The sequence below is a fragment of the Cardiocondyla obscurior genome, linkage group LG01, assembly GCF_019399895.1.
Source record: "Cardiocondyla obscurior isolate alpha-2009 linkage group LG01, Cobs3.1, whole genome shotgun sequence".
NCBI classification, from domain to species: domain Eukaryota; kingdom Metazoa; phylum Arthropoda; class Insecta; order Hymenoptera; family Formicidae; genus Cardiocondyla; species Cardiocondyla obscurior.
This window is the reverse complement of record NC_091864.1, coordinates 10885905-10907390: the sequence shown is the minus strand read 5'-3', so window position 1 is coordinate 10907390 and position 21486 is coordinate 10885905. Positions and strand designations below refer to the sequence as shown.

At 40.2% G+C, this 21486-nt stretch overlaps 1 protein-coding gene across 2 annotated transcripts in view; it reads right to left on the bottom strand.

Annotated features, from left to right (window-relative positions):
• Frmd5 (FERM domain containing) overlaps positions 1–21486 on the bottom strand; it is a 29707-nt gene that overhangs the window by 5438 nt on the left and 2783 nt on the right. The window contains exons 2-11 of one of the 2 annotated variants that reach the window (XM_070659636.1): positions 15087–15191; positions 12691–12733; positions 10540–10716; positions 8708–8919; positions 6256–6411; positions 5582–5596; positions 4858–4946; positions 2189–2415; positions 1857–2024; positions 666–1169 (exon numbers count right to left, since the gene is read on the bottom strand). In XM_070659636.1, coding sequence (XP_070515737.1) covers positions 666–1169; positions 1857–2024; positions 2189–2415; positions 4858–4946; positions 5582–5596; positions 6256–6411; positions 8708–8919; positions 10540–10716; positions 12691–12733; positions 15087–15191 — 1696 coding nt within the window. The remainder of the gene's footprint in view (positions 1–665; positions 1170–1856; positions 2025–2188; positions 2416–4857; positions 4947–5581; positions 5597–6255; positions 6412–8707; positions 8920–10539; positions 10717–12690; positions 12734–15086; positions 15192–21486) is intronic. The other variant, XM_070659644.1, reaches the window with a different exon arrangement.

Here is a 21486-nt window from a genome sequence, read left to right as displayed (position 1 = left end):
ATCGAATCTCACAAAACGCGCGCGTAGATGTCCCATGGAGCACCGGTCACCGAAAACTGAGGAGGAACTACTACTACTACTTCCGTACTTTGCGACCAAGAGAGGGAGAAATCACGTACGCTAGCCGCCGTCGCCGCTCGTCGCAGCAAATGCCATAACTGCTTTTCAGTGTACTTACGCCTGCACTTTCGCAATTAACTGTGAACTCTTGTAACTGCGATCTTTATTTCATCGCTTCGGCCATCGTACTCCGAGCTTGGTTATACGATGAGAATCTTTATGACTAGCAAATATTCTGGACTCTCGTGAAGCTGCCCTATTTAATAATCAATTGACAAACACAACAGTCAAGGTATCTTGGTACAAGACATCTCGCGAATTCACCGGGGGCCGACGTGTCAGCTGTGTCGGTTTGTAAACGTTAACAGGCGCAAGCCCATGCAAACCGCAGTCGAAGCGTAACACACAGGAAGGAGGCGAGGTAACAAAGCAGAGTCCAACTCCAACGACAACGTACACGCAGGGGATGTGGGAGAGGGCAGGGGTAATGCGACTGACATAAGGGGAGAGACACAGGGGACGACGAATGGTAGAGTTTAGGAGAAGAGAGGACGGAAACGAAAAGTCCTCGACGTTTCTCGTCGTTGTAGAGTCCTCGGGCTTACCTGCTGCATCTCGTTGTCCCGAGCGATCGAATCCATTCGACAGCCCCGGGCCCAGATTCGCGCAACCGTTGGCGGTCTTCGTGGTGGTCGAGTCGCGGCCTACCTGGCCGTCAATCTCGCTTACCTCTACCCGCGTTTCACCGACGGAATCACGCGTGGTTTTCGCAGGGATACGTCCGTTTGCACTCTTCGTCGGCTCCTTCGAGCTCTTGATTATCAGGGCGGTCGACCGCACCACCGTCGGGCATCGTTCGTTAATCAGGGCGTTAATGCGCTGTCGCACGACGTGCCTGACGTCGTGGCCCGCCAGCTCCTCCGAGTCTATCACTATTTTCTGACTGTACAACGGTTGCGGTCGGTTCAGCGTGCTCTTGGGAAATTTCAATTTGGCTTTCGCACGGTTTGTGGTGGTGGTGTTGGAGGTAGTGATGGTGGTAGTGGTGGTAGTGATGGTAGTAGTAGACGTGTGGGTGGCACTCGCATGCGTATCATTTTCGTCTACGGCTAAAAGAACAGAAAGAAAAGGAGAAAACAAATCAACCGGAGGTTCTAAAAAGCCAAGGAAGCGGCGGCGGCGACGGCGGCAGTGGCGGTTCCGTTAAAAAAGGGCCTTTTCTCGGTCATGCCTTGCCGACGCAACAAACGTTACCGACGTTCACCCTTCGAGATTCAGCGAGAAATATGAGCGACCGACAAACTAGACTTACTTCAATTTTTATATATTTATTAGAGTTTACTCCTTTATTTTAAAAATAATGATAATAATAATAATAGGAAATATTTTAAATTTCAAATTTTTACAAATTTGTTTTTCGCTTTTTTCATATGTAAAAAAATTGAATGTCGGATTAATAAACCGAGAAAGATCACTCCTCTCTTTCTAAGAAAAGCATTCCATGTTATTTCGCATTAAACGCATCGTCATGCACTAGTTTCCATCAAAGACATTAAATGTTATCTTATTAAAGTACCTCAATAACCAATTACGATCGTTGATATCTGAGTAAAGCTATGCTTCTTCTTCACGAAACTTGAGCGTTAATAGGTTTAAACAAAAGCCTTCGATAGGTTAAAATATCGTCGCTTTCGTTATCGTGTACGCATGCATCGCGGCGATGGACTCAATCGGGCCGGGATGCTGAACGAGATCAGGGAAAAAGAGAAGAGGATGCTGTCAAGGTGTTAACTAACCGTTGTTTCTCCTGGCGAGAATCTCTTGGTCCTCGGATACAGTCTCCAGAAGTGGCAAGGTATTGTCTGGGCAGTAGGGCGAGCTGAGAGGAACTCCCGCGCCGCCCTCCAACATCCCGGTGCCATCCAAGCCTGCGCTATGACAGCTACGTGGTAAACTGGAGTATCCTAAAATATTAGATTGAGAATTCGAAATCTGCCCGCGTTCTCTACTGTTCTTCAGAAAAGTGTGTATTTCACATTCACCAGCGCACGAGCGACCCCCGAATGAGTTTCGACGTTGTACGCAAGCAAGTTGCATGGTAGAAATAAAATAATAATAAGTTACTTACGTATTTCGACGAGATCCTGGCTCGGCGTGCTGGGAGTCGCCGGCACGCTGCTAGCCTTTCTTCTCAAACACGTAGTTTGACAGCGTTGTATCGGCGGTTCCTCCTTTCGCAGCGGTCCTGCCTCTTCCAGGACTTCCCTTTCCGTTCTTCCGGTATATTTAAACTTGTATCCCCACGAGAAGATAGAGCCACCACTTACCACCGGCGCGTCCGATGCTCTCGGCAAGCTAAACACGATTCAGTAGTTAAAAATTATGTAAAATGTGGATTTATTTGGATATTGAGCGATAAAATAAACTTGAGGTTACTGTCAGGAATAACTAAGATGAATTGTATCGCGACTGACCTTTCACCCATGCCGAGATCCGACTAAGCGCGGAGGATTTATATCTACATAAATTTGAAAATTAATTTGAGACCGTGGCAGCTTCGCGTTCCAAGTTATATCGCGATGAACGCTAACTCCCCGAATTTCGGTGACCCACAGGAATTCGATTCTTCCCGTGGGTAACACTTGAACCGAGTTGATTAGACTGTTTTTTCCACCTATTTTTCCAGGTTCCAGGTGTAAAATTAATTTGGAATGTCTCATCTTTTTCATCCTTGTTACAGTCTCTACGTGGCGTGTCGTCAACGTAATTTTCTTAGAAAAAGTTGGCGGCATTTCTGCCGAAACAAGTATACGGTAAATTTCCGTCGCATATTTTATTTCGCGGCAGGCATCGACGTTGCAATTGTACTTTCATTATCTGGACGACGGCCAAATTATCGTGTAAAAACAACGGTCATTCACTGCGAGCGATTTAGACCCGCTTACCATTTCTAAATGTGCACTCGAGAGACATTCCGATAAACATATCTGCATCACGAATGAATGTGATCAATGACAAGATTGCGTGCCTCCCTTCAGTAATCGTTTAACTCCCCCTAGTTCTTGTAATCACGAAATCTTCATTTCGACCTTACGTCTTTATTTTGTACGCGAGGACTATCCTAGGAAGATTGAAAAATTCCACCTTCGCAATAAAGTTTCGAAAAAGTAGAATCGACTGCTATTTAATAATTAATTTTAAAAAATCCATAAGCAATAACGTGAACGCTAGAATTTTATTTCAAATAAACCAAAGATTTTTATTTTGATCATCATTTAAATAAAATTCGTCAAGTTGCGCAATAATTGGTTACAATAAAAATATATCAAGTATAAATTGAGACGATAGAGGGTATTCGTCGTCCGAACAATTTTCTTTTAGTGCATGCGCTCGTTTGGATATCCATCAAAGCCGCGATGGAAACATTAAATTTGGCCACGTAGCGGTAACGATAAACCGTGCATGTAAGTGCCAGCAATATTTCTGGGGATCGGATGCATCTTTTACAACAGCACCGCAGCCACTTTTACGACCTTCGTTCAATTACTTATCTCGAAAATTTCGAAGAAGCATCGTACGACGTGGTCAAAATGCCAAAATTTCATAAAACTTTATTTAAATTTCAATCTAATGAGAAGTTAAAAGTTAAAGACACGCGAGTAACCGACCGTAATCAACTTTTCGCGAAAAAGATAATTCTAATTTCACCAACTAATTTTTTTTTTTTTTTATATACGACATTATTTATCCTATCTTAAAAAATTCGTGTAACGCGTAAATTAGTTGTTAATTATTACCGCTTAAAACCGACGCTGATTAGGCCTCTCTCGCTTAGCAGCTTGCTTCATGTTAAGCGAGAGTCAACGTCGGCGATTTTTACATTCGAGTTAATTTTAATATTTAATTAATATGTCTAGGCAAAGACGGTCTTCGCGATTTTCGAGATCGAGGACAACCTGGTGAAAGTACCGTCTTTTTGTCTGGACATACTAATTAAATATTACAATTAAATCGAACAAGAGTAATAAATATTCAGAACTAATAATAATTCAGAAACTAATTAATCGACTCTATCGTTGCTGTTTATTAAATTATATATATTTTTTTTGTTATAGATCAACGCCACTGCATCCACTGCTATCAACGAAAGTGCCATCACCGCCGATATTATTAATTATACGAACCGCAGCCAGTTCGTCGGTCGTTCCGTGAGTTTCGCAAAGTATTCGGGCGTAATTTTTTGGCTTCATTCTAAACGCGAGTGCCGGGCAGGAACGCGCGAAAGTGTTAACTAATTTTCACGATTGTAAAATCACGGTCGGGGTGTTCGCGAGTGACTTGTGCGCGGAAGGATGAATCTTCACGTCCTATCTGAGAGGAGGAGCAGGCCCGGGAAGGGCATCATGCATCAGCGGAGCAACTTTTAGGTAAATATAAATTTTTGTTTTAGAAAATCTTTATAAAAATAAAGCCCTACCTTTACATTAATTTAAATATCAATCAACATGTCTACATTAATATATTTTATTTTATGTTACAGTCACCGGCAGAACTCTACAACTCCGCTGAAGCTCATGGAGATCGGTAAGTCGCATAATTTTTTTTTCGTAGTTTGTAACTGGGGTCTCTTGAAAAATAGCGCGCGCGTAGCTTGTGTTATACAGGAATTTGTGGAACATCGTGAGAACATCATGAATGGATGAAAGTTTTTTCGTGAGCAGGGAAACTCCATGCGGTGTGAAACACGATAAATCTCATACGTGCTTTTATGAGAAACGCTAGTAAGGGGGTACTCACGTAAAAAACAGCATCTGCTCGATAGCGCATCTCCACACGTGACGACAGTTTGTTGCCGTAGGACATTTGTACCCGACGAGATGCTTTTTCTGAAAATTGCAAACACCAGGACGATCGAAAAATGTCCCGTCTTGACGTTAAATTCTACTGGGCAAGTAATTATCTGCCCAAAACAAAAAACGGCAATTATCTTCGCTCTTTGAACGTGATAAAAAAACGTTTAGCTAACATTTGCTTTAGTAATATAATAATAATGTTCTGTAACGATTGCACAATCACTAGCTTGAAAATTGTTACATCACGTCGCGTTTGCGGGATCGCAAAATAAAATAAAAGGAATATTATCGACCCGAGATGCACAATTCACTACGTTTTATAACTGAAATTTCCAGTTTAAACGGGAGACGGATATCCTGCAAAACTGTACGTTTCGCAGTGACAAAGACGGCAATTTCGTAGTTTTGCGAGCAACAAAAAATACAGCAAAGGCACGGAGGTTCGTGAGATAAGAAAGATTTATTATTCGCGCGGTAACATAAGTCACGAGATACGCATCTTTCAAGAGCATCTGTATTATTTAATATTTTAATAATCGGATCATTTAGAGACGCAGAAATCGTTTGAAACCGATTAGTTTTTTTCTTTATCATAATTCCACAATATATTAATCTCGTAATTAAACATTATATTAAAACTCGGCGATTAAAATCGCTTTTTTACTCACCTTCGTCCTCACGTCCTGCACGAGTCCAGCAGAGAGAAACAATACAATTACTTAACTTACAATCACGTAGTTTAGTCTGACGTCACATGCACGTACCGCGCCGCACCGCACCGCACCACACGCATACGTAGCACGCGAGCGAGTCATGCACGAACGAGAGAGCGCGCGTTTTCACGTGCGATTATCATAACGTGCTAGTACGTACATATACAGCGTTGTAATTAGAATATCTCGAGATAGAACAAATTTTTTCAAGGGCTCGAAGATCTGTACATGATACGAGAAAGGCAACGGCATAAATAAATCTGACGAGGAGCTTTTAACGCGGCAAACGTTTTGTTATCGCCGTGAGTTTAACGTTACGTATCGAGAGCACTACAAATGAAACAAATTTCATAACCAAAAGCGTTCAACAATTCCGTTTGATTTCATGCAACGCTACACATTTAGATTAATTAAAACCACCTTCTATTAGATGTTATTCCGAGCTTGCATTTTCCATGTAATGCTTTTAATTAACCTTCATTATAGCAATTAAATCATAATTACGATAGTGTTTTTACGTAACGCGGCATGTGTAAAAATAAATTTTTAATTTTAATGATCGCAATGTAAGATACTGCGCCGTGTTCATCGACGGATCGTAACCACTATCCAGAAACAAACGTGCTTACCTCGCTTATCGTCACGTGCACGATAAACATTTTTCCTTCAAAATTGATCTTCTGAACTTCCGGCCAGCGGAAATGCTGTGTCTTCCGTGAGTCTTGGAACGTCAGGATTCCGCAGTGATTAATGCCCAGATGAAGTTGCGTGCCCTTGTCAGGATCCTGTAAATGTAACAAGACAAACACGGTTATCATCGGAAAATATATAATCGCAACGTAGCCGGAAATGTCTAATATCGCCGCTTCGAAGAATTATCCCGAGGCATTTTAAACTTTTAATTCACATGGAAAATTATACATATACCGTACATGGCAAATTTTTCTTTTCTCGATCTAGTCTGTGTTTATCTACTCGACGTTTTTTCTCCTCGCAATTTATTCAGAGTGTCATTGCTGTTGACTATTTCCGATTCCGACAAGCAGAGGCTTAAACGACCAACGAGACAAACGTTTGGCGCGTGAAACGGACACTTTATAGGTGAACGTCGTACCCTTTCTCGTGCAAGTGAAAACGACGTCGCGTGTTAAAAAAAAATGGCATTTTCCCTTAAACGGAAGACGGCAGCAGCGGCGGATCGCGATTACTTCTCGAGCGAAAATGTCGCCGTGCAGGCAGGAAGTGAAAAACCAATAAGTGACAGGTGCTACCGCATCGTCGCGGAGGTACTCGGTTCCCGCATCAACGACGATGCCGCAATGAATGCATCGACGAATAATAGCGGGTTGTTTTTCCTCGAGAACGATACATTGGTTCGCTGCGAGTCACTTATACGCACATCGCAGTTTATTTGTCAGCGAGAATGTCCCGGCAAAGATAACGACGGTGGTTTCAATGGGTGCATCGATCGGCCGAGACATTAATTAAACAATAGCGCGCGTTGAAAGTGTGTCGGCGATCGGGTTAATATTGCGAAGCGTTTCGTTAGATTATCGTCTGAAAAATATATCATTTCGTCATTTGGGATAGGCTGCAAAAAACTTATTACATCTCGCAAGTAAGTAATGTGTGTTAGCATTAGTACGTATAGTTAATAATATTGTGGACAATATAATTTTTCGACTCGAGCTGTACAGCTACCTGCAAAGTACGATAGACGGATTGGCGTATATCGGATAAGGATGTTTCGAACGACGAGGCATAATAGATGCGCTCTCGAGGAAATCCCGCGGAAGGGTTGCTCCTCGTTTGAATATCAATGCACACTGCTTCATATTCCGCGATATTGGAGGAGATGTCAATGACAGGTAGAATCGGTTATCTCCGAAAACGTTCCCCAGCTTGCAGGAATCGCTCAACAAAGAATCAAGTTTGCGAATCGGGATTATTGCAAATTAAACGCGAGTTTAATGATACGAGGAAATTGAAATGTAAATGTATTTAGTACTTTTATCTATGTGGCGCATTATCCTGATGATATTTATGTGGAAATTCGTAATACCGAATCATATTTCCTGTAAAATACAATGACAAAGTAATAACATTCCGAATGTTTAATTGTTACGTAATAATAATCAAAATGTAATTAAATCCAGCTAGGTACATACGCTTCAAAGTTTTAAGGTAAAATATCACAAACGGCGCAGTAGAAAAGATGATCGATTTATGAGACGAGCGCGATTCTTCTCTCGCGAGAAAGATAAACCGGTTATGAACTCTTATCAACGCAGACGAGATATACGACTTTTATCCGCGACAACTACATGACCTCCACATTTGGCCGTGCTCAAATTTATAATATTAATCCACGTTTATCGATCTCGAAACTCGCGATCAAATCTCGTTATTCTCGTGCCCAAATTGTAATTTGCATTTTTGATAAGAATAAGAATAAAATTAATGACGCTTTTCGTTGCATCTTGATGAAACGATCGAGCGAAAAGTTTTTTATATAATTCTAAAACAACGCTCAGCAATCAGCAATTTATAATAATATTATATTAAAACAATTGCAGGGAATAATTTCCAACATTTCGTTGAGTAGGTAAAGTAAAGTGAGTTACCGAAAGTGCAGTCGCATCTCTGATAAATCATCGATCGCTCTTAAACAGACAAATAGACTCCACCCGCTAAAAGTCGCAAGAGTAAGCAACGTTCGTATATTCGTATACATACGTGTATATGCGGGACAGGGTCACTAACGAGTTCAAACATATTGCCGGAAATAAAGAAAGAGCGTCATTAACATCACGAAAGGAAACGACCATGAGAGCTCTGGTCACGCTATCAACCCGTTAGCAACATTAAAATTTGTTTCTTGACAATATTGTCCGCATTGTTCTTGATCGCGACTACTTCGGAGATCCGATTTTCCGGTTTTCAAATTATTTTTATATTTTTAAAACAAATACTATCAATCCGCTGTTCGCAAGTCAGAATATACGGAAATAAAAGCGAGTTTTTTCGGCGTTGTCGCTCACAATAGTGTTTTAAAAAGCGTACGAGGATAACAAATATTACCTTGACCGGATGTGGATCTACCGCGTACGTATCCAATTGCGAGGCTATCTTAAGGAAGTAGGTTTCCGCCTGTTCCGGAGTAAATTCTTTCAGCTGCGTCTGATGTAACTCCATCGCCTTTTCTTCGATCGTCGGCGTCTGCGTCTTAAGCAATTTGTGCTCGGAGATATAGTTGCCCTCGTGGATCTCGGGATCGTAATCTCCCAATTCACCTGAGAATTTCAAAGAAAAAAGGCCGTGTCGTATCAATCGTGCATTCCTTTTTATCCCTAACTTAATCGATACTTGGATATACTTCGATATACTTATATATTATATTTGACAAATACAGTTATCAGGCATCGCGCGTGGTACTTGTAATTTCTCATTACGCGGCAATACATTCAACTTGTCAAAAGACTAATACTTGATGTGACGATATACGGCGTATACGCCGGGAAAAGACGGGAGAGATTTGTGTAAAGAAAGTCATTTATTTTGCGAGGAACGTACAAGGAATCTGCATGAAAAACGGGCCTGCTTTAGCAAATAGAGGAAGAACATACCGATCGCATTCCGCTACGAGGAACGTAAGAACGACTATCGCCAAGGTTGGCAAAAAGGTCCAACAAAGAGGGAATAGTTTTTCTAGTTACAGCCGCGATTCGTTGAAAGGTGAACGGTCTAAGAATTGATGGTCGACGACCCAAGTTTTAATACAAAGAGTCACGATCGGCTATGGTGGAAAGTGGCGGGTCATTGATTGGCCCGTTATACATATACCGTACTCTCGATAACGAGATCGCAAGACAAACAAAAGGTTGGATTCGCGCTTATATAAGAGGACACCGACTCCGGAAGGTTACTTTCCAGACAAACTTCGATCACAGTCCTTAAAATAGACAGTACCTCGCCGAAGCACGAGGACCTAAATTTAACGTATGCATATACGAGTGTATATTAAAGGTCATCGATTAGAGTTTTATTGAGACTGAATACGCGACTCGACACTAAACCAATCTAGTTGCGACATTGAATAATTCTCTATATTTGGCCATTATTCAATTACCTGCTAAGTTTTGTTTCGTATTGCCTCGTAATTGGCTTAATCAAGAGGGAGAGGTATGTCGACAGACTCCAACTACTAACTAAATTTTTGTTTATAAATGACACAGAAAATAAATGCAAAGCCACACACACAACGGTATATATTTCACGGGAATGGCGTTGTCCGATCGATCAACGGACTGGGTGGGTGATACGCGATAACCGTGATAGGTCACTGGAAAGGAAATCCTGAATTATAGGATTCCCGAGGACGAGATAAAGGAATAAATTGACCGAGAGAAGCTGAAACCGCGCACAAGGACTGTGTCACTGCAAACGTCATGCGCTGCTCATTGTTAACGCAAATCCACCATTAAATACAAAACCAAATTAATCATTACAATCATAGTAATCGTTCGTATTAAATACTCTACTAGCTTTAATTCGACTATCTTTCTAAAAAGCTTATCAATTTCAGATCGAGCACATTTTTTATTTACGTTATTTTCAAACAAATATTTTTAATTTGAAGAAAATAAAATTTTAACGGATAAAAAAAATTAATAAATAAATACTTAAAAAATGATAGATAAATGCACGATGAAAATAAGTTGAACAATCAAGTTTTCTTTTCCATTTTATGAAAATGAAAGCATAAAACTCGCGTAATGCTCAAGACGTGGACGATTAAACACGGGTCTTTGTACTTGGTTGTTTTTTCTTTAATTAAAACATGATTGCAATGTAAAATGCCGAGATTGGAAAATCAATCGATGAAAGCCGAGACAAGCGGGAAATACACTTACTTTGCACGATGCAAGCGACTAAAAGGGCTGCCTCGCTGGGACTGCAACACAAACGTCCATAAAGCAGGTCCCTTTTGAGCTGCTGGTACACTTGATACCTGGTGATCTCCTCCTTTAGCCGCAGAGGATCGGGCGGGTAGAATTTCACGCGAAAGCACAGCAAAATCTCGTGCATGTCTGGAACATAGTGACAGCGAAAGGTCGGATACGTGCCCGTACTTGGTCGGTGAAGGAACGTCTTCGCTCACGAGCCGTGTATGCTTTATCGTGCGCAAGGGAAACCCTCGCGATGTAAAGTCCTCGACGTTTTTCAATATAATTTCACGCTTAATCTAAACCGTAGAGTAATCTTAGACGTAAATTTATAACACGAGCGTACTCAATTCATACTTATCTTCTTTAAGCAAACTCATGAATATGTTAACGTATATTATAATCCATGAAAGTTTTGAGGGCATTTAACTTATTGTATTTAAATAGTATAATATAAATATTTCTATCGTGAATCCTTATAGATTTTTTAGTATATTGACCGCGTGTTTCATCGCAAAAATCCCGCATTATTTAAACTATTTTCTTATCTACATTATACATATATCTAATGCATATTATCTACGTAACGACGCGACGGACTTGAAGCGTTGGATACAATTTTGAAATGCAAGTTTCGAGATGATTATTTTTGTAATTAGTTTAATAAGAAAACGATACGTATATCTATCAATTTTCTCTTTCCTCGCGAAACAATAACAACAATCGGCGTACGCGATATATCAACGAAAATGGCACTCGGCGGTATAAAAACGAAGATAAAAATGAAAGCGAACGGTATTGACAAACTAATGGTTCCGCAAGGGTTGGCGCGACGTTCACAAGTTCTCATTTCGCGTGAATTCACGATGATCCGTCGTACGTGTCGCGCGCGAAGCCAAGCAGACATTTATTTTATCACAAATGAGAGAAACAGCTGGCGCAAATGTATGCGCTCGCAAACGTATCGCGCCGCGGCCGATGCAAATCGAGCTCTACACTCGGCGATAATATGACGTTGCCGTCTCCGTAATGCGAGGTCGTGATCCCATTCGATACGGTATCATTACGGCTCGTTGCCTTCGACAGATATAAGACACTCCAGGGGAGTCTAACGTTGACCTTTCGCAGAACGCATAGCACACGACGCGTACGAGTGTCTGGGAAATCGGATCGGTTTAGGATCTCAACGAAGCGCGTTGCACCCTCTGCAAAGTTACAGACGCTCGCGGCGTGTTACTTGAATGTACCGTGACATTAACGCTGTCGAGTTAGCTGTACGAGTATTAAGCTCAACAGGTACGCGACAAAGACGTTCGCGGTCCACGAAGAACGGACCCAAATCCTTTCACGCAACGGGGAAAAGTCGCCGTGAGTTCCGTCGTTGCATTCAGTGAGCGTAATTTCTTCTTCTTTTCTATGTTTTTATTTTAATTTTTCCTTCCATCACGCGACGTTTAATCTCTTTGCCGAGCGGCTTACGTGATCGCGTCGGGTAAAATTTTCCAGAAAGAAGGGAAAAAAAATGTAGATATACATTGCATATACTATATATGTGTCCTAACGCTTTCGGACAGGTCTGCTCCGAAGTCCGTTTCAAGTTTACGAGAATAGGCCAGCGGGTCGCAACTGCTTGAAACTTTCATGTGACATCGACCCGACGTAATTGAACGCGGGGAAGGAAGAAGTCGTACCTCGACGACGATCGACCCTGCCTCGCGGTCACAGCTGATATCTGCGTTCATTACGAGCCTCCAATCGACTATAGTCGCCTTTGCGACAGCGTAGAATTTCTGCGGTAGGAAATCGGGATTGCTCTCGGGCGTAATAAGACGTTTGCCCGATGTTGATCCGCGTGCTTCGGATTACAGCTACATCCGCGTCGTTAATTACCCTTCGTGTTACCGCGAACGAGACGGCCGTTGTAATTTGAGAACGTTCGGTATGCACCTCTTCGCGAACAGTAGAACAAACATGGGAGTAGTTTCGTAACTGTCAAAGGCAACACGACAACAGTTCGCTTCAGTTTATTCAATCATTTACGCACGCCCGTCGCATGCTTAAAAATTGACGCTGCACGTTTGAGAAAGAAAGATATGACGTTCAATTTTTCATACTAACCTTTCACCTGCTTGATCGCCGTTTTCGCTAGGTCCAGCCAATGCTGAAAAATAAATAAATAAATAGGTAGAAAATTGTCGTTTAACGAGTACTCCAACGAGTATTCTAATTAACGGTTTAATTACTTATATAGGATACTATAAATTTAAGACACTTGGCATAATGTTGCACAATGTTTTTCTCTCTGTCTAACAATAAGGTGATCTGCACATAAGTCAATTTCCATAACTACCGCAAAAAAATAAGAAGCAAAGATGCGAGGCACCAAGTGCGTCACAAAAAGCTTCTAATGACTGCTGGCAACAACCCGCGCTAGCTCGTACGTGTAACGAGATGTTTACCGTTGCAAATTACACCGACGCATCCGTTCTAAGCGAGTCTAGCGAAGACATTAAAGTGACCATTACATTACCCGTGCTAAACGCAAATGCGTCAAGTCGAGTACGCGGTGCTCGTTGACCAAGTCCACCTCCGCGAGGGATAATCGTCCTCACGTGCAGCGATTATATTAGGAGAGATTTACGTGATGAATTTCGAGAATCCATACATATTGGATCAAGGATCACTTGCGCCGAACAGAAATCGAGAGGATAAAGCGGCGCGAATAGCTCTACAGTTCACCGTATATCTCTTTAAGCCCTCTCGTTTACAACGGCTACCTTTGAAAATCGAATAGACGGATTCCGGCAAGGTAGCGACGTTACGATACAATTTATCATTTCTCTGAAGATTTGTAAAAATTGTAGTACAGATACAGGTTACCTTCGGGGTTCATCGTCGATTATCGAGCACGAGGACGGATTCCGAAAGTTGTCGCACTGCGCATAATGCGATGGACTCGCAATTTTTATGAAAAAATATTCCCGCTCGTGTAAGAGAAAATGGAATGCGGCATGTTAATCTTTAAAGAAGATAGCGGTTGAACTTTTGCAGATGTCTGACCGGACAATATTGATTTCGCAAGGCTACCGGAACTAGACGAGATGCTGCTTTATTTCGGAATCACTAGGCTGTGCCTTCTGTTTAAAAAAAATATTACGAGGAATAAACGTAATTCCGCTAAAATTGTTCACGTGAATATTCTCTCGAGGTTATTTCGCGTATTTTAGCGATTATGTAGCTCGAAAAAAAAAATATGAAAAAATATTCTCTGCCAAATATCAATTCAAATACGACCGAAAAAAAATGAAAAATTATTACCGCTCTACATCGTGTTTAAGCCTTCGAATTTCCATTGAAATTAACATTTTCATTCTGGATTAAATCTTCTGTGACCGAAATTAAGATCGACGGCTTTTTTCAGCGTACTCGCCCAACCATTTAAGTGAAAGTGCACGTTCATTTCAGGTAGACCAGTTCTTCGGCAATGCTCGTAAAAAAGCAAAAAAAAAAATTTATCTCCCCAAGTTTTACTTAATTAAATTTCCATTTCGTAACGTATTTATTATAATGATTGATTTTCGTGAAAGTATGATTGTAGATTGTGCAACGTATCAAGCTTGTATGCAAAATATTACATCTACTATTCTCTCTTTCCTTCATACTTTCAACGTAAATTATTAATTTTAACATGAAATTATCGTCGGTACGTGTAGACGCAAAAAATGTTATAATAAACCTATTTAAATACATTTACATTGCCAATGCGTTTGCAGGTCTTCGTGACGATCGAACATTTATGAAGTAAATTAGATTTGTACTTTCTGGCCCTGGAATCGTGACGATCGATGCGTTGGAACGCACCGTTGTAAACGGAACGATATAAATATTATTTTAAGATCGATACCGAATCTTTTTATTCTATCGAAAAAATTTGCAATTGCCATGGCAAACACGACACGTTGTGTCTCGTTTCCATAATAAATTTAATTAATGTATGTATCTTTTTTCGCGACGAGAACTTTGATCGCGCAAGATTTAATTTGGAATATTACAGATGGAGAAGAGCGAAATAGATGATTAGCCATTGACTCGTATTCGTGAGCAAAGTACACTGTTGTACTTTGCTCACAATGAATCGTTGGTATTTCAAGGCACGCCTATTTTTAAGTCCTCCGGAATTACACCGATGGTCTAAGAATAACGATTACGTTGGAGTGTACGGCGCACGGCATGCCGTTCCAGGTGTTAGTAGAGCGAATTTAATTGCGTGACAGAGATCTTTTCGTCTTTCTTAAACGTGTCGACCATCAGTCTTTGAAATAACATTAAAAAAAAAAAAAGAAAAAGAAAAACAATAATTATATGAATAATTCATATCGCGAAAATTATATCTTTGGTTAACTCGCGCAAAGAATACTCTGGAAATATTCTGAAGAAACGAGATGTACCTAGTTGAAAATATGTTGTTTCGAGAGCAGGTTATTTTAAAAATTTATGATTTTTCTCACACTTACCCTTTCCCTTTCTTTATCGACGTAACGAAGCCCGAAGTAGTCCATCTCCAAAATGTTGAGCTGTTTGCACACATATTCGAGGATATATCGTCCCTTATCTTGTGGCTGCAACAGAGAAAGAAAGTAATAATTAGACGCAATCAAATCATGGATGCTTATCTCGCTTCCGCCGCTTTATTTTTCATCCGGAAGAGGAAAACACCGGAAGCGGCAGAAAGTATATAACGCATTGTTAGTAGAAGTAGCATTGCATTACAGAAAATGTATAATGCTTTAACAGTATTCTCTCTCTCTCTCTCTTTTTCTCTCTGCAGAAATAATAATTTCCAATATCAACATTTACGCAAAATTATGTAATCGAGAGATATAATTTCAACACATGGCATAGAAATGCAAAAAGCATGAATAGGTTTTTTTTACAAGCTACTTCGTGTTTCTCAAAGAGAATTTTTTATAGAAAGGGGAAAAAAGCAGGCTTTACTACACCTTTCTCAAATCGTTATGCAAATTATGAATCAACGCTACTTCTTTCTGCGCGCAGTTTTTGGACGAAGAAAACGACGTAGCGCGCGTACAGCACGTGAAATACCGGAAGTCCGATAAAAGACAGTTGAGGAAATTTCTCGTTTTCATATCCGAGTATCTGAAATACTTTATGCATTTGCATATCCGCGCGAGCATATGCGATTGGCTTGTGTTAGTTATACATTCACGGTACATTATACACGCACGTTATACGTGAACGATATCAATTTCAGTACCAGAACTCCGCTCTTGTCGCAATCTAGGATAAATAAACCAATTCTTTTCTGTATTTTAATAAATAAAATACGTTACTGAGCGACACACAACGTTGGAAGCTATAAATCAGAGATCTCAGCGCCTTTGCGGTATTCTGCTTTTCTATTTTGCGGAAACGAAGCTCGTGCTTTAACACAACATTTGCAGCCAAGTTACACGAATGCTTTCCGGAATCGTTGACCTACAATTTCAAATAGTTTCTTTAATTTTTATTTAATATTTTTAATGTCAATTTAGAACATACTTGATTTTTCGTAATACTAAAATCTGATATGAATGTAATTCGAAAATACATACAAATATGCTTCTTATCACGTTGCAAAAAATCGCTAGCCTTCTCGTATGGCAAAGAGATAAAAGAAGCGACTTCCGATGCGTGCCGTGCATCCTGCAGATTATGTAAAAAATAAAATTAGCCGAGATCTCTCTTCGCAACAAAAACTCGGATCGGATGGACGAAATCACTGCAATTATTAAGCGTAATCGCGAGTTAAATATCAGTCGATGTAAGGTCACGGGTAAAAAGCTAATGACGGGAAAAAATATTATTTTCTTATATTTATGTAAGTTATACATATACTAGATTTTATCTAACAGCACTATTTTGCATTTTAAAACCACCACAATGCTATTAAAAGAAATTTTTTTACAATAGTCTTATTAAATACAAAAGAGTTACAGTGATTAACATATGTCGTAATCCTATCTTAAAAAATTGATGTGACGCGTAAATTAGCTAATTGCTACCGCTTAAAACCGACGCTGATTAATTTTTTTTCGCTTGGCTTGCTTCACGCCAAGCGAGAGTCAACGTCGGCGATTTTGAGGTTCGATTTAATTTTAATATTTAATTAATATGTCTAAGCAAAGACGGTCTTCGCGATTTTCGAGATCGAGGACGACCTGGTGGAAGTACCGTCTTTGTCTGGACATACTAATTAAATATTACAATTAAATCGAACGAAAGTAACGAATAGATAGCCGCGGGGGAGGAGGGCGAGGGGGGACGGGGTGAGAGCGAGCGTGAGCCTACGTGCCGCACGCTAGGTATATTCCCCCACTACTCCCACTTTCGCTTTGTCCTTCTCCAGCGGTCGCGCAAAGCACATGTACGTACTACGCACTCACAGCAACCGCGTGCTCGTGCCGAAATTAATACGTACTTTCGTTTAACGAAAACCGCCCGGCACGAGAACTATCTTCTCCTCCCTATTTTCCGCGTGAGGAGAGTGCATGCGATACTTCGTGTCGAGAGCACGTGTCGCAGCCGGTTTGTCGGTCGTTCCGTGAGTTTCGCAAAGTATTCGGGCGTAATTTTTTGGCTTCATTCTAAACGCGAGTGCCGGACAGAAACGCGCGAAAGTGTTAACTAATTTTCGCGATTGTAAAATCACGGTCGGGGTGTTCGCGAGTGACTTGTGCGCGGAAGGATGACTCGTCACGTCCCATCTGAGAGGAGGAGCAGACCCGGGAAGGGCATCATGCATCGGCGGAGCAACTTTTAGGTAAATATAAATTATTTCTTATTTAGAAAATCTTGAAAAAAATTAAGCTTTACCTTTAGATTAATTTAAATATCAACATGGTTACATTAATATGTTTTATTTTATGTTACAGTCACCGGCAGAACTTTACAACTCCGCTGAAGCTCATGCAGATTGGTAAGTCGCATAATTTTTTTTTTTGTTGTGTGTAATTGGAGTCTCTTAAAAAAAATAGCGCACGCGTAACTCGTGCATGGTTTCTTCTAGTATAATTAAAACTGCCATTAATACATTTTGAAACGCTACTTGTCTGTAAATTAATTAAAAAAAAAATCATCTTTTAATCATACCAAAAGTAAGAAAAATTTCCATATCGATTATGGACGCATTTGAAAATCACTAAAGACTGACTGGAACTTTACAAGTCATCGTTAACTTTTAACACTAGCAACTTATTAACGTTAGACAAAAGCATATTTTTTTACACGTTTGCTTTTACCTATATCCGGTGATATTGAAAATAACCACGTTGCACCACGATGTGAAGCACGTGCATGTATGGCAATTAAACACGAGAGGCAGAATTTCACACTTTGCATTTTTGTAAATGCAAATTTCTCCGCGGGCCACTGTTGAACGAACCATTTCCGCGGCGCCACGAAATGCCACGTCCCAAAATAACTCTCGTATCGGGAATGAAATTGAATATTTCACCATAATGATTACGACTTTGGGGGGACTTTACTACGTACGGATCAGGCAGACTGAAATACGAGCCGCGAGGCTGCACAAAAGTTTTTCGCAAGACGCCGGCGGTCGTTTGTTTGACAATCGGTCCAGGTCACGTCGAGTGTTTTTAGCGGTGTCAAGGGCTACGCGACAAACCGCGCACGTTCTCCTTTTTGTTCCATACGAAGACGCAAACGAAAAGTGTGCAAGGAACTCAATGTGCAATGTTAGAGTTATTGTATATTAATAGAGGCGAGCTACGGCAGTCTACCACGAGTTATTTGCTCGTCCAAGATCGACGACAAGGCGTACAACATACTACTACCCTCGCGAACAATACGAAACTCGTGCTATAGGTACGAAAATGCCAATCGCCCGCAGTGCTTGCAGACTTGAATTCGAAACAACGTTCTTATCTTTTATCAAAAGTTTCACCCTTTTCGTATGTAAATCGCCTTTTTATTTGTTCGAAGGAATTAAATAATAAAGAAATTATACCTACAATTTCGCGAAAATAAAAACTCAAATGCAAAGTCATATCTTTAGCGTAGGTACCATCGTACACATATGAGAAAAAAGTAGAAATGAGACCCGCATTATCTGCACCAAAGTTAATCTTGTCACTAAAGCAATACAATAAGAGATATAAGGTTGCATTAGCATTCTTCTCTAAGCTTCTTACACATTATGCGTGCTTTGAGCTCAATTTCCAGCGTAAATAGAACGAGTCTCTGCCACGTGCAGCAGTAGTTCAAGATCGAACAAGTCGACCATGAGTTTTCAGAACGGGAGACCTACCTCACGATTTAACTTTTAATTCTATCAATTTCCTTTTGCAGTTGATAACAATATTAGAGAGATAGATAACCACGAATTTATAGTATTACATAATTGCATTAAAAGTCATCGGTCTCTCTAATTGTGACAAATGTCGGTCAAGTACTCTCGACGCGAAACACGATGGTGGCACTTTGCATTACGACGAGAAAAGACTTTTTCATCGCGTTATTTGGATATTAACTGATTTGGTAAAACAATATGAGTAATTAAGTGGCAAATTAAAGCTATGAATAATAAATAAGCGCAAAAGATAATTATAATATGAAATACAGAATATTAATATAAACGCGCGCATACAAAATTTATTTAATCGAAGGATTTGCATACATTGACCGGAAATACATAGGCAGTGTCAAGGAACGAGATAATCGATACACCTGCTGTTTTTAGATTATTTATATTGGTTACACGCGGATATATACTTTGGTAAATTTAACGGATTGTAAAAATGCGCGAAAATTCTCAGTCTATCAATATCTTAAAAATTATTTTGTGTCTTTTAAAAATATATGAGAATTATTTTTTTTATCTCGTGAGAAATCGATCGACACGCGTTTAATTTGCGCAAGAAGTCCGTAAGAAAATTATAAATAAAAGATATATAAAGTCATATACGAATAAGCACTTTCTGAAACGCACTTGAAACGAACGATGTAAAAAATTTAAATTCCAATGCGCAATGTATGTATGCTGCACGAAGAGACTATCTTAAGCTGGGTCGTCAGAGTGAGAAACGTACTTTAAATTCTTTGCAAAGCTAATCCGAGCTACGTAACTTTCCTAACTCACCTTTGTAGTACCTATCGCATAAATATGGCAAATAAAAAGGGTAAACGATACGAAAATTTATATCAAGAACTATTTTGTTCGTTTTATTCGCACTATCTAATTAAACTTGTAACACAATTGCGAAAAATTTTAATTATTGACTTTATTTGTTTGAAAATCATGCATTTTAGTTAAATATCCATTTGTGTTTTTTTTTCTTTTCTTCCAACGTAATAATTTTCTTTATTCGTTTGCCGTCCAATACGTAAAGGCTACTTTTTATTTTTATACTACACGAGACACAGTAAATTTGCAAAGACCTCTAGAAAATTGCGAGTTTCAAAGTACAAAGTCGATCAACAATTGTGCGGTATCATTGCCAGGAAATTTGCATTTAATGGTAATAATTCAAGTGCCACCACTACGCTAACAGGGGACTAGTAAGAACTATAAGAGAGCGGCGATCATTGATTCGTAGCCTAGTGACCCTGTACCTCCAGACCAGACACAGGGGCTCTTATAGGCACTGTTGTTTGCGAAAGGAGATCTGTTGAACTTTGTATTCACGAATATACATTTATGTAATCTCGATCGCAAGATCGGCTCTGCGTTTCAACTCGGTCCAAATAAGATGGATGAATTGCGCGAATAAACAAAATTGTTGCCACGCGTAGAAAGAAAGTTTATTTCACGCGAATAGTATAATATGTATAAATGTACATATATGACTACGTGAGACTTGGGTCATTTATGTACGTACACATACACGATTACGTAGCGGATCTTATAAAGTTGCGCATACGAAATAAATCACATTACGCGTATGTACGTACAATGCGAACTTGCCCGAAAGTCTGTCGTTTCTCCGCGCGAGTATGTATGAATGTACGTACATACATGTAGCACCTACTTTTATCTCGCGGCTGCTCAATTCGGCCTTTTATTTATGACATTTACTTTGGCATGTTGCGGACCGCCTTGTTGCCGTTCAAAAGAGGTTGAGAATTATTATCGGTTTTATTTTTCCGGGGTGAGATTGAGCGCGACAAGGCGAGCATGCGTAATGACAACCTGAAGCCTTTCGAGATACTTTTAGGCGTGAAATGACGTCGTCCGCGGTAATTTACGGATATCGGGGCGCGCCGTGCCAAATGGACCGCGCTAATACAACGGGAACAAATTCACCCACAAATTAGATCACACAATGGTTTATCCTTATCGAATAGCGAAAAGAAATCCCTAGTAAAGAGCGAACCTTAACTCTCCGCAAAATAGCAAGCTCATCCCACTTTTCATTAAACTATTCCGTGTCGGATCCGAGGCATTTCGTTACACCTACGAGATGGTAACGAAAGATAAATATGCAAAATTGAAAACAAGCAAAGAAAATATTCCGCGAGACGAACACTCGATCGTGCGTTTTTAGTTAAATTTTTGGCGAGCTACTATCGAGTAACTTGGCGATGGACACACGCGTTCCTCGTTGAATTTACCGCATTATGCAGATATTTTTGTTACGCGATCAAACACCATATAAAGCGTATATAGAAATCGTATCTCTTAAAAGATTAATTCTCGTAAAGGGTAATTGGGGAAAAACCTGCTTTCGAGATACCGTCAGTTTTTCCATGAATGGCCCTCGCAGAAAAACACACGAATATTCGAGTTGTTGGCCGTTTTTGCCCTTGTTTTTCTTTGCCGTTAATTAAACCTTCGGAAAACGAATCAGCGGGAAATGTATTCCCGTTCGAAAACATATACTGGTAGCAGATCTGCGC